This window comes from Rhinatrema bivittatum, chromosome 18 (genome assembly GCF_901001135.1).
Source record: "Rhinatrema bivittatum chromosome 18, aRhiBiv1.1, whole genome shotgun sequence".
In the NCBI taxonomy this organism is placed as follows: domain Eukaryota; kingdom Metazoa; phylum Chordata; class Amphibia; order Gymnophiona; family Rhinatrematidae; genus Rhinatrema; species Rhinatrema bivittatum.
Window position 1 is genome coordinate 11,549,556 of NC_042632.1, and position 12,273 is coordinate 11,561,828.

Here is a 12,273-nt window from a genome sequence, read left to right on the forward strand (position 1 = left end):
TCTGTGTAACCTGAGAAATTCTCCTATGGGTAAATAGAAACATAGGGGCCGATTTTAAATCCTACGAGCGTGGGGTACATTTGTGCGCGCTACCCGGCGCACACAAATGTACAGCCGATTTTATAGCATGCGCGCGCTGTGCACACTTGTGCATCTTGCGCGTGCCGAGCCCAAGGGGAGCCCCGATGGCTTTCCCTGTTCCCTCCAAGGCTGCTCCGAAATCAGAGCGGCCTTGGAGGGAACTTTTTTTTCGCTCCCCCCCACCCCCCCACCTTCCCACCTTTCCCTTCCTTCCCCTATCTAACCCACCCCCCAACCCTACCTAAATCCCCCGCCACCTTATTCCACGGAGTTACGCCTACCTCTGGCAGGCTTAACTTGTGTGCGCCTGCTGGCTGCCGTGCCAGAGGACTCAGGACCGCCCCCGGATCGCCGCCCCGCCCCCGGACCACCCCTTTTTCAAAGCCCCGGGACATACACGTGTCCCGGGTTGTGCACGCCGCTGAGCCTATGCAAAATAGGCTCGGCGCACACAGGGGGGTTTAAAGGGTTACGCGCGTAACCCTTTGAAAATCTACCCCATAGTCGAAAAGGGTGAAAACTAGTGAAATGCAACAGAGTATTCCTCTCCATAGGTTTACAATAAACATTATTTGTAATGGATTGTTAATTTTTAATACTCAAACATCAAGATAGGCAATGTAATCAGAGCTATAGTTCGAGGTAAACTGCAGATATGGATTGCATTGACCAATCCAAGTTCACTATCTGTGATTTCAGTTCTTGCACTTGCCACTGTGACTGTTTTTATTTTAGTAATATTTTCAATTGATGCATCTCTGCAGTACTGCAGAATATATAATGGGGTAGATATTCAGAGCTGGCCGTGTAAGTAACAGGGGTAAATTTTAAAACCAGTGCATGTGGTTCCCGGTGCACGCACATGGACACGGCAATTTTATAACATGCGCGTGTCTGCGCACGCATATTATAAAATACGATTCCCATGCGCACCCGATTTTTTTATATCTGTGCAGGTGGGTGGCATCTTGCAAGCGCAAGGTGGGGGGATTTTAAAAAAAAACAAACTTTCGGTGACGCGATCGGGCCTACACTAGTTCCCTCCCAGTCCACTCCAGCTAAGGAGCTATCCCCCTTCCTACTCTGCCTCCCTTTTCCCCCCTCTCCTCCCTGACCACTAAACCCCATTTCCTACCATTCTTTTTTTTATTTTGGACCTAACTTCATCTGCCTAGATGAAGTAAGTTCTGCATGCCAGCCAGCTTCCAGCGCATGCTTCCCCGGGACAGGGCCTAGTGGCCACTTTCCTGGTCAGCCCTGCCCTACCACGGCCCGCCTCTTTCAAGGAGCCCAGCACTTCTGCACGTACCAGGGGATTCGCGCGTAACTGAACTGTTTTTAAAATGCGCTCTGTGTGTACACAGCCTGGCCATGCTCGTATCCCCGGTTTTTGCATGCGCCGGGCTTTTAAAATTTGGGCTTAAGCCAATTACAACTTATCTGGCTAAGTTACTATGTATATTCAGCGGCACGACAAAGCCACTGAATATACGCATATATATTTATTTATTTATTTAAAATCTTTTCTATACCGTCGCTAAGTTAAATACCATCGCAACGGTTTACATGTAGGCACATATTTAATGTAGGTAAAAGTGTACTATAGTACATTCTAACAGGTGCCGTCAAAGGTTCGGTTACAATATATCAACGGCAGGGGAGAAAGTCTAATACTTCACTTTCAACGCATAGCTCTCTGCTTCAATGGCAGGGGGAATGTGGAAAAGAGGATCTGTATATGGACAACAACCAACAAGGTCTGAATTACATAGTCTGGGTTGTCAAAGGGTTGGGTGTAGCCTGCTTATTGCTGCGGTTTCTACCCCTAATTAAGCTAGATATTCACTTGGATGTGGTTCCGGCACTGCTCTCTACATTGGTGGTGGGGTGGAGGGGAAATGGAACTAAGGGGTACTAAAAGCCAGGCGTAACAAGTATGAGAAAAAAAGAGTGCATGGCTTGCTGGGCAGACTGGATGGGCCATTTGGTCTTCTTCCGCCGTCATTTCTATGTTTCTATGTTTCTATCATTAGACACAGTCATTTAGCGAAGTAGTTCATGACCAATTGTACCAAGGTACTTACACGGGTAGTTTTATCACACATAGTATTATAGTTATGCTTATTGTGGTATAAAGTTCATAGACTAATTACTGTACAGTCCTAAGTACTGTGTGTCGGTGCTCTCCTGCCTTTTCCTGAATAATTTCTATTCTCCCGTCTCTTTGTAAAATGCTTGTTTAAAGAGCCATGTTTTTACACTTTTCTTAAATGCCTTGAGATCACTTTGTAGTCTTATCTCTGGAGGCATTGTGTTCCAGATTATGGGTCCTGCTAATGATAGGGCTCTTTCTCTCACTTGGATCAGTCTTGCAGTTTTTACTGAAGGAATGGTTAGGAGTGCTTTATTTGCTAATTGGAGGTTTCTGTGAGGGACGTGTATCCGTAATGCTGTGTTTAACCAGTCTGATTTATCATCGTAAATTAGTTTGTGAATGGTACATAGGGTTTTGTATTTAATTCTGTGTTCAATAGGTAACCAATGTAATTCTGCTAGGGTTTCAGTTATATAGTCCCTCCTTCTTTTTCCGGTTAGTATTCTGGCTGCTGTGTTCTGGAGTATTTGCAGTGGTTTTAATGTTGTATTAGGTAGTCCTAGCATAAGGGAGTTGTAGTAATCCGTGCGGGAGAAAATTAGTGCCTGTGGTATTGTTCGGAAGTCATTTTGAGTTGTTAGTGGTTTAAGTTTTCTGAGTACCATGAGTTTTGCATAACCTTCCTTTACTTTTAGTGATATGTGTTGTTTCAGATTGATTTCAGGGTCTATTATTATTCCCAGGTTACGTACTTTTCCAGCTAGTTCAATTTTCTGGTTGTCTTTGAGTATTATTGAGGTTTGACTGATTTCAGAATTTTTTCATTCTAAGTGTAGAAATTCTGTTTTATCAATATTAATTACAAGTTCCATTTGTGTCAGTAGTTGTTTTATAATGCTTAGGTACATGTTAGCTAAGTTTAATGTTTTCTCTAAAATGTCCTCTATGGGTAGGATTAGTTGAATATCGTCGGTGTAAATGTAGTGTATAATTCCTAGCCCTGCAAGTAAGTGGCATAATGGCAGCATGTATATGTTAAAAAGGGTCGCAGACAGGGCTGATCCCTGTGGAACTCCTGTTTTGAGATTAATTTTTTCTGATAATATGTTGTCGATCTGAACTTGGAAAAACCTGTTTTTTAGATATGAACTGAACCATTTCTTTATCGATTTGATGGGGTTTATTTCATCAGCTATTTTTTTTGTTGTTTCTAACCATGTTTCTGTGGCGGAACTGCTGTTGTTGAAGTCAATATCTGTTTGTTTATCTTCTAGTTTGTTTTTTAGTTTTTCTATATTAAAAGGTGGTCTGAATTTGAATTCTAAGGGTTTATGATTTTGTTTGATTTGGGGTTTAAGGAATTTTACATCAGAATGAATAAGGAAATGGTCTGACCATGGAATTTGTGTGTATTCAGATTTGCAGTGTTCTAAATAATTGTGGTTGATGAAGGTGAGATCCAGTGAATGTCCAGCTTTATGTGTTGGTTTGTTTGTTATTAGCGAGAAGCCTAATGCTGTCATAGCGTCTAATTGTGTTTGGCATGCGTTAGATAAAGGGTGCGCATCCATGTGAAGATTAAAATCTCCCAACACTATGGTTGGTTTAGAGATGTTTAAGTGTGTGGTTAGGAACTCAATTAGTGGTGATATATATAGTTCTAGGAGGCTTGGTGGGCAGTAGATAAGGCATATTTGTATATTGTTGGTATCAAAAATGGCAATTTCATGATTTTGGGGGGGTGTTATTTGGATAGGTTTACATTTAAAGGTTTTTTCAATAATTAGTAAGAGACCTCCTCCGCGTTTGTTTATTCCGGGGACTGAAAATACTTCGTAATTTTTGTGAGCTATTTGATTTTTTAAAACTATGTCTGCTTTTTTTAACCATGATTCCGTTATTGCAACAAAGTTTAGCTTATTGTCATACAGTAAATCCGTGATGATTGGGAATTTCTTTGCAACTGAATGTGCATTTACTAGGATGAATGTTAGCATGATTAGTTTGTTTATTGCAGGAGTTTTGGAAATAGAAATAGGGTCCTTTTTTATCTGTACCAAATTATTGCATGAGGAATTTGTCTTTTTTGTTCTCTCCCTGGTATTGTTCTTTAAGTAGTTATTCTCATATTTACCTTTGTTCATGCAGATGGAGATTGGATATTCCAGTGGTGGTTCGTTTTCCATGCCCATGTTGAAAGTTGGTAGACATGTAGTGTTGTATTTGTTTCCTTGGTTTCTCAGGTGCGTACAAAGGGGCATGCCCCTTTGTTGTGCCTCTTCAGTGCATGCCGCTGGCGCGCAGCGCCTACGGGGTCCCTGTCGGGTTCTTATCCTCCGGGGGCCTCACCGGGGGGGGGAGGGGCCAAACCCGGAAGTCCCGGCAGGCTCGGCAGCAGAGAGACCTGTAAAGGAGAGAAAAACAAAAAAACTTGGGAGATACAGGGAGAAAACAGTCAGAAAAGCCTCAGATGGTCCTGGAGGAAGGAGGGCATTTAGCCAGCTAAGTTTAGATCTGCTCTATGGGGCGTCTAAACTTACACATATACTTATGTGGCTAACTCCGAATATCGGTAGTTAGCTATAGAAGATATACAGCTAACGCTATACCCCTGATCTGCCCAGTACTCACCTTCCTTCTGTGATTGTAACGTTTAGCTGTATAAGGGACTTATATGGCTAAGCAGCAGCTTCTGAACAGTGGCGTATATTCAGCAGCCACTACTTAGCCACATAAGTCCTGATTACCCGGCTAAATAGTGCTGAATGCGCTTTGAATATCGGGCCCAATAGATGTAAAATTTGAATTGACTTTGAATTTAGTTTACATGGTGCAGCAAGAATGATAGAAGAAAGCCACGTACCCTTCACTTCTGTAACTTTCAAAGCCCATGGAGAGGAGCAGGAGGTTAGTCTTTGAAGAAATGTCCGTATGTCTTCCAAACCCAGCTGTAATGTAGAATGTGGGACCCTATTGTTCTTGTCGTCCATGATGTTCATTTCAGATTCTGTTTCATAGTAAATCAAAGCTGTACCAGCGAGGCAGTATTGGACTGGTAGATCCCTGTGGTTATAAACCAGCAGCAGTCTTCATGGCAAACTGAGTTTCAGTTTTCAGCTATATTGGAATTTCTTTAAATTTAAATAGGAATGTTTCCAGAATGAACATCATCTCCCAGCTGTGGCAATGGAACAGTGCAATAGTACTATGTTCCCTGTGTATAATGGTAGTATGATGTGGTCCTGTGGTTCGATGCCAGTCTCTCTTTTCTGGAAGCGTACCTAATGGGTTCCACATCCCTCTTTGTGACCCCCAGATAATAATTTATTAGTCTGGGGCAAGTCTTAAGTGTTCTCCCAACCGGGGTCCAGAATCCCTCTCTCTACCTGGTCTCCACAGTCAGCCCCTTATCCGTGGAGTCACCAGAAGCCTGAGGCTTAACACACTTACCACCCAGTTGTCTCACAGGGTAGAACATTTATGTCTTGGTCCACAACTTCAGTGAACCAAAACAGAAAAGGGAAGAAAAAAATCCCAAAGGAAAATAATGTCAGTAGACCTTGCTCTTTTCTTTAGAGGGTTGGGATTCCTGGTCCGGCCAGTCTTTACTGCTTCATGAGCTCTTTCCATGGGGAGACCTTGTCACTTTCGCCTCCGGAGGGAGACTGAAGTAGGTCTCCCAAGGTTCCCTTTATATAGGCCCCTCCCCTGAACTATCCTGATTGGCCCAATCATCCAGCCTGCCCCCTTCCCATGGCTGCAACTGCTTTCTGAACTCTCTGTGGAAAAACAAAAGTTTGGCTCTCTTCACCCTCCCTCTTGAGTTTTCCCCCCATTGTTTCTATGGTTCTCAGCCTGGGGACATACACTCCATCACAGGTAGCCACGCAATTGTCTTTCAAATAGGAGGTGTTATTGCATCCCTGGTTCTGGTACCTTTGTCTTCAGAAAGTGGTGGACAAAAGATATCCTCCCAATAGTCACTAATTCTCCAGCAAATGCCCTGTGGAGTAATATCAAAGTGTGATTCTTACTGTTTAGAAGAGGGAACATCTTCAAAGTATCCCACTTGCTAATAAAAATGTATACATATTTGTATAGTCAATACCTGTGACAGTATGAGGTGATATGCCTGCAGAACTGTGGGCTACCACCCCAGGATGCTGTCACCACATGACCTCCTGTCTGCAGAATACAAACCAACCCACTTGTGAGAGAAAAAAATTCATCATTTAAAAAATTGGAGGGATCTTCAAAAATGCTCCTAGGAAGAGGGGCTCATTGGAGGTTTGCGGTGGGTTTGTTCCAAGCTTTTCCTTGTCAGTATCCCCCGTGATATTTTATAGAGTAAGCTTTAATGCTCCTTATCTGCAGATACTCCTGGCATAGTTCTCTGTAACCTGCTGCATCCTAGGGCCTAGATGGAACCACCTGCACTTCCTGAAGCCCTTTTATAGACCATGCAGCCAGCACTTCCTGTGGGCACTGACTGATGATGTCTGTAACCCCCTGGGCAGGACGGATCGTTTACTTGGCACCCAGAGGCACATAAAAAGAAAATGTAGAATCTGACCTTTTCTGCACAATTCCTCTGCCTCTCTTCAGCTCCTTCTCCCTACTGGATACCTTTACTCTGAGGCCAAAAGCTCCAATGTGTGGGGATGAACAACAGCTCTTACACCCTGCTTCCCTGCAATTTAGCCCTGTCTCTGTCCTTGGTGTACAGCAGCAATAATTATACAGTCTCAGCATGCAATAAACTCACAGCAGAGGAATTGTGGTTTCCAACTACTTTACTGATAGCTTGCTCAGATGATTGAATAATATTTGTACTTCTAGCATCAATAAATAATAAGACAGCAGATAGAATAAACCTGTGACTCCACTTGGTAAAGTCCCTACTTCTAGTGAAAGCTCTGAATTTACACAGAATTCCTCCTTCCTCAGATTATGCAGATTAAAATTAGTTTAATCTTCCTTCTCTTCCCCAATTTATTCTCTAGTCTCTTCCCATGGAGAATGATTAGAATATACACATAGTCCCAATAATTACTCAGAACTCAGTCCCAGATTTAATACTCTTCAGAAATTCTCTTTAAATACTTTAACTCCTTATGCAGAAGGGTGCTGTACTCTCCTTTGTATTTTCCACCCCTTAGGCAGCACCGGGTGGGCACTTCTCATGCCTTTAAGTAACCTTCCCACAATAGCAACAAAGTTCGTGTTACCTTTATGTTGTATCTTCTTTATTTCTCCTCTCTGTGCACTTTATTGGGATCCCTTGCTTTAGATGGTCTTGGAAACTCCTTTGTGTCTTTCTGAAGGACTCTTTCTTCAATAGGTTTAGGATGATAACTCCAGGTACTTTGGGTTATCAACTCCAAGTGAACAAAAAATGAGTGTAACCCAAAAAAGGGGAAAAATTAAGCAAGAAGCAGGAAGGGTGGGAAAACGTCCATGCCTCACAACAGAGTAGATAGTTCAAAGCAAGTAATGAAAAAAATATTCTTCTTCTGCAGCAGATCACTGTCACTGCCTATCACAAGCCCAAATCCAGCCTGTTCCTACCTTGTTGTGTACTAGCCCTCTCATCCAGTCCTGTCTTCCTGTCTCATCTGTGTCTCCCTGATCTTCATCTCTATGGCTTTGATCTTGATCTGCTGACCTCAGACTGGACACTGACTACGCCTTTGCCTGTGTCCTGCCCCGACAGCAGCTCGGACTCTGACCACTCTTTGCTATATCATTGGCCTGCAACCTGCCTTGGGGAGAGAGCTACCTGTTGATACTCCTTCCTCACATCAATCTAAGGTCTACTCCATGCCATGTTACACAAGCATTCTTACTGCTCTCTAATTGGGAATGCTGTGATAGTGCAGTGAAAAGAGGGTACCAAAATTTGCCCTGGAGGTGGGGTCTTCTTTGAGCACATTAATAGCACAGGCCTAAGATCTTACTGTCTGGAACGAGAAGTACAGGATGTGGCTACCTGATTAAACAGCAGCGGATGGGCTTTCTGCTATAGTCATAAAACCATCCATCTTCTAAAACTGGCAAATCCTTGCTAATGTGTGTTTTGTTTTGTTTTTTGTTTCTTTGTTTCCTGTGTGGTAACTGTTTACAGGAAAGGTTAACTAGATTTCACTTGGGGGTGGTATATTGATTCTGTAATAAAAATCTACCTGAGTAGCTTGTCAGTCTGGCTTTACTAAACTTGAGTGGCATCATCGTCCTGTTGGTGGAATTGGTTAGCGCAGGGACAGATGGTTGACAGCATAGCTTAATAGTTAAACTATAAAATTGGTTCCTATTCTAGCTCTTCCACTTATTTATTTATTTATTATTTTTATATACGGACATTTGATCTCAATCGGGATATCACATCGGTTTACATTCAGGTACTTGTAGGTATTTCTCTATCCCCAGAGGGCTTACAATCTAAATTTTTGTACCTTACAGATTTCCATTCACAGACTCCTAGCAAATTATTTGGAACAACTTTTTAATACAGAATCTGACCAAAATGTTGCTTTGAAATGCATACACATATTAAGAGTTACTGCCCAGGAAAAGGACTTGGGTGTCATAGTGGACAATACATTGGAATCCTTGGCTCAGTGTTTTGTATTGGTCAAAAAAGCAAACAGAATGCTGGGAATTATTCGAAAAGGAATGGAGAACAAAATGGCAAATATAATGCTTCTGTATCACTCCATGGTGATACTGCATTTGGAGGATTGTCTGCAGTTCTAGTCACTGCATCTCAGAAAATTTATAGCTGCACTGGAGAAGGTACAGAGAAAGGCGACCAAAAGGATAAAGGGCATGGGATGGCTCCCCTAGGAGGAAAAGCTAAAGAGGATGATAGGGCTGTTCAGCTTGGAGAAGTTGGCCGAAGGGGAACATCATAGAGGTCTATAAAATCATGAATTGGTTATTTAAAAATGCAAAGACTATGGGGCACTCCATGTAGTTAGTAAGGGGCATATTCAAAACAAATTGGAGAAAATTCTTTTTCACTCAACACATAGAAACATAGAAATGACGGCAGAAGAAGACCAAACGGCCCATCTAGTCTGCCCAGCAAGCTACGCACTTTATCCATTTTTTCCCCTTTTTTTTCTCTCCCACCTGTTACTATTGGCTTCCAGTACCCTCCAGCCCTAATTCCCCTCCACCCCACCACCAATTTAGAGAGCAGCGCCGTATCTGCATTCAAGTGAACGTCCAGCTCAATTAGGGGTAGCAACCGCTGTAACAAGCAGGCCACACCCTTACCCATACTCTTACCCACCCCTGTTTTTATTTATTTATTTTTTTTTTTTTTGAGATAGCAGCCCTCCATCCTTCCGCTCCGTGAAGGTGGAACACCAACTACTGGCCACTGGCATCCCGCTCCGTGAATGCCTCTGTGGCTACTGCCGCTCCGTGCAGTGTTTGAATGCCTCTGTGGCTACTGCCGCTCCGTGCAGTGTTTGAATGAATCCTCCTTATTCACGCCCTCTAGACTTGATGGATCCACAGTGTTTATCCCATGCCCTTTTGAAGTCGTTCACAGTTTTAGACTTCACCACTTCCTCCGGAAGGGCATTCCAGGCCCATCTAGTCTGCCCAGCAAGCTACGCACTTTATCCATTTTTTTCCCCTTTTTTTCTCTCCCACCTGTTACTATTGGCTTCCAGTACCCTCCAGCCCTAATTCCCCTCCACCCCACCACCAATTTAGAGAGCAGCACCGTAACTGCATCCAAGTGAACGTCCAGCTCAATTAGGGGTAGCAACCGCTGTAACAAGCAGGCCACACCCTTACCCCATACTCTTACCCACCCCTGTTTTTATTTTTTTATGTTTTGAGATAGCAGCCCTCCATCCTTCCGCTCTGTGAAGGTGGAACACCAACTACTGGCCACTGGCCACTGGCATCCCGCTCCGTGAATGCCTCTGTGGCTACTGCCGCTCCGTGCAGTGTTTGAATGCCTCCTCTTTATTCACGCCCTCTAGACTTGATGGATCCACAGTTTTTATCCCACGCCCCTTTGAAGTCGTTCACAGTTTTAGACTTCACCACTTCCTCCAGAAGGGCATTCCAGGCATCCACCACCCTTTCCGTGAAGAAATACTTCCTGACATTGGTTCTTAGTCTTCCTCCCTGGAGCCTCAGCTCGTGACCTCTGGTTCTGCTGATTTTTTTCCGATGGAAAAGGTTTGTCGTTGTCTTTGGATCATTAAAGTTTTTCAAGTATCTGAAAGTCTGAATCATATCACCCCTGCTCCTCCTTTCCTCCAGGGAGTACATATTTAGATTGTTCAATCTCTCCTCATATGTCATCCGATGAAGACCTTCCACCTTCCTGGTCGCTCTTCTCTGTACCGCTTCCATCTTGTCCTTGTCTCATAATTAAGTTCTGGAATTCATTGTTGGAGGATATGGTTAAGGCAGTTAGATTTAAAAAAGGTTTGGACAGGTTCCTGGAGGAGAAGTCAATAAACTGTTGTTAACCAAGTGAAATGAAGGAATAGCCACTACTTATCCCTGCGCAATAGCAGCATAGGATCTATTTACTGCTTGGGATCTTGCCAGTTACTTGGCCACTATTGGAAATAGGATACTGAGCTTAATGGACCCTTGGTTTGACCCAGTATGGCAAAATCTTATGTTCACATGAGAGCTTAGCACTATCCCATAGAGCTATAGCCCTGAGTGTGCTAAAAATAATTCAAAATATCATGAACTTTGAAAAATACGTTCCCTGCAGACTCTTACCTACCTGCTAGGACCCATGGGAGTTTATACACTGATGGGCATACAGCCAAATTGGCTGACTATCAAGGGCCCTGTTTACTAAGGCTTTTATCCCATTTTGTGTCTATAGGAAAATGTTTAGTAAATGAGGCCTTAAATTTGAACCTGAGGCAATGGAAGGTAAAGTGATGCCCAAGGTTATAAGGAAAACAGTGGGATTTGAACCCTGGCTTCCCTGATTTAATGCTCTAACTAGGCTACTTCAACTAGCAGCAAAGCCTTTCAAATTAGCTAATTGTAAACTCTTGAGAGAAGGACTTTATGACTATGTGACTTATTTTGTACAGCGTGGGATGTTTTAAGGCTGCAAGTTTAATTTTGTCATGCTACTGGTATACAGTGTTGGTAAATAACACTCGGGCAGAAAATCTTTCAGAAATGTTTATGAAAAATGGAACCCACTAGAGTCCTGAACACATCCCCTGTCACCACTTGCTTCTCTGTGCCTGGTTTGGGGTAAGATTAGAGCGCAGCCTGGGCAAAAGTTGAAAAGGGGCTTAGCTGTAGGTTTTGAAAAACCTTTACTGTTTTTGTTCCTATTTGCATTTTTGTCTCTCAGGAGATATGCTGTTACCTAATACTATTTGTCTGTGCTGGTAATGGTTAATATGTCCAAGGCAACAAGCCTTGCTGAACTCTTGCACATAGAAGTAATTTGGTGTGGATGTATTTAGATTGTTACAGTGGTTAGATTTTGAATTCATTACTTGAACATTACAGCACATTGTATCATGAAACTGTAGCGCTCCCGTAAGAGTCAGTGGAGACATGGAAACCTTAGCAGGAATGGCTGACTCAATCCTGTTGTATGCTATAGGTTAATAATAATGTAATATCACAGTGCTTATGTACCATATTGCTTGTGAGATGTAGAATATGATGATTACTTAGTTACAGCTGGAACTCATTTTCTCTGCCCCAGAAAGAACTTAACTTTTACCCCCACCAGATCTGATGACTGAGGTAAGAATATGAACAGAATTAGATCTATAGACAGCATTAATATTTACCATAACCATGCCTGCACAGAGATCTCTACCTCAGAAGCCTCTGCATTCCTAGTTTTGCTTTTATTTTCAGATCGCAGCGTTTGAATTTTGATGTGTCTTCTCCTAATGGAATTCTGCTTTTCCGAGAGGCCAGTAAAATGATCTGTACTTATGGTAGGTATGACTTCCCCTTCTAGCATTTGGCATACAACACACACACGTTCTCATCTAAGTATTCAGCAGAAAGCAGACTTACCAAAGAGCAGCATGGCCTGGACAGTTATATGCAGGGGAATCGGGTATAAG

General features: G+C 42.8%; 1 protein-coding gene across 3 annotated transcripts in view; it reads left to right on the top strand.

Annotated features, from left to right (window-relative positions):
• The window catches only part of RANBP17 (RAN binding protein 17), a 1,033,051-nt gene that overhangs the window by 784,477 nt on the left and 236,301 nt on the right, over positions 1-12,273 (top strand). For all 3 annotated transcript variants that reach the window (XM_029583607.1, XM_029583608.1, XM_029583606.1), the window contains one exon: positions 12,059-12,141. In XM_029583607.1, coding sequence (XP_029439467.1) covers positions 12,059-12,141 — 83 coding nt within the window. The remainder of the gene's footprint in view (positions 1-12,058; positions 12,142-12,273) is intronic.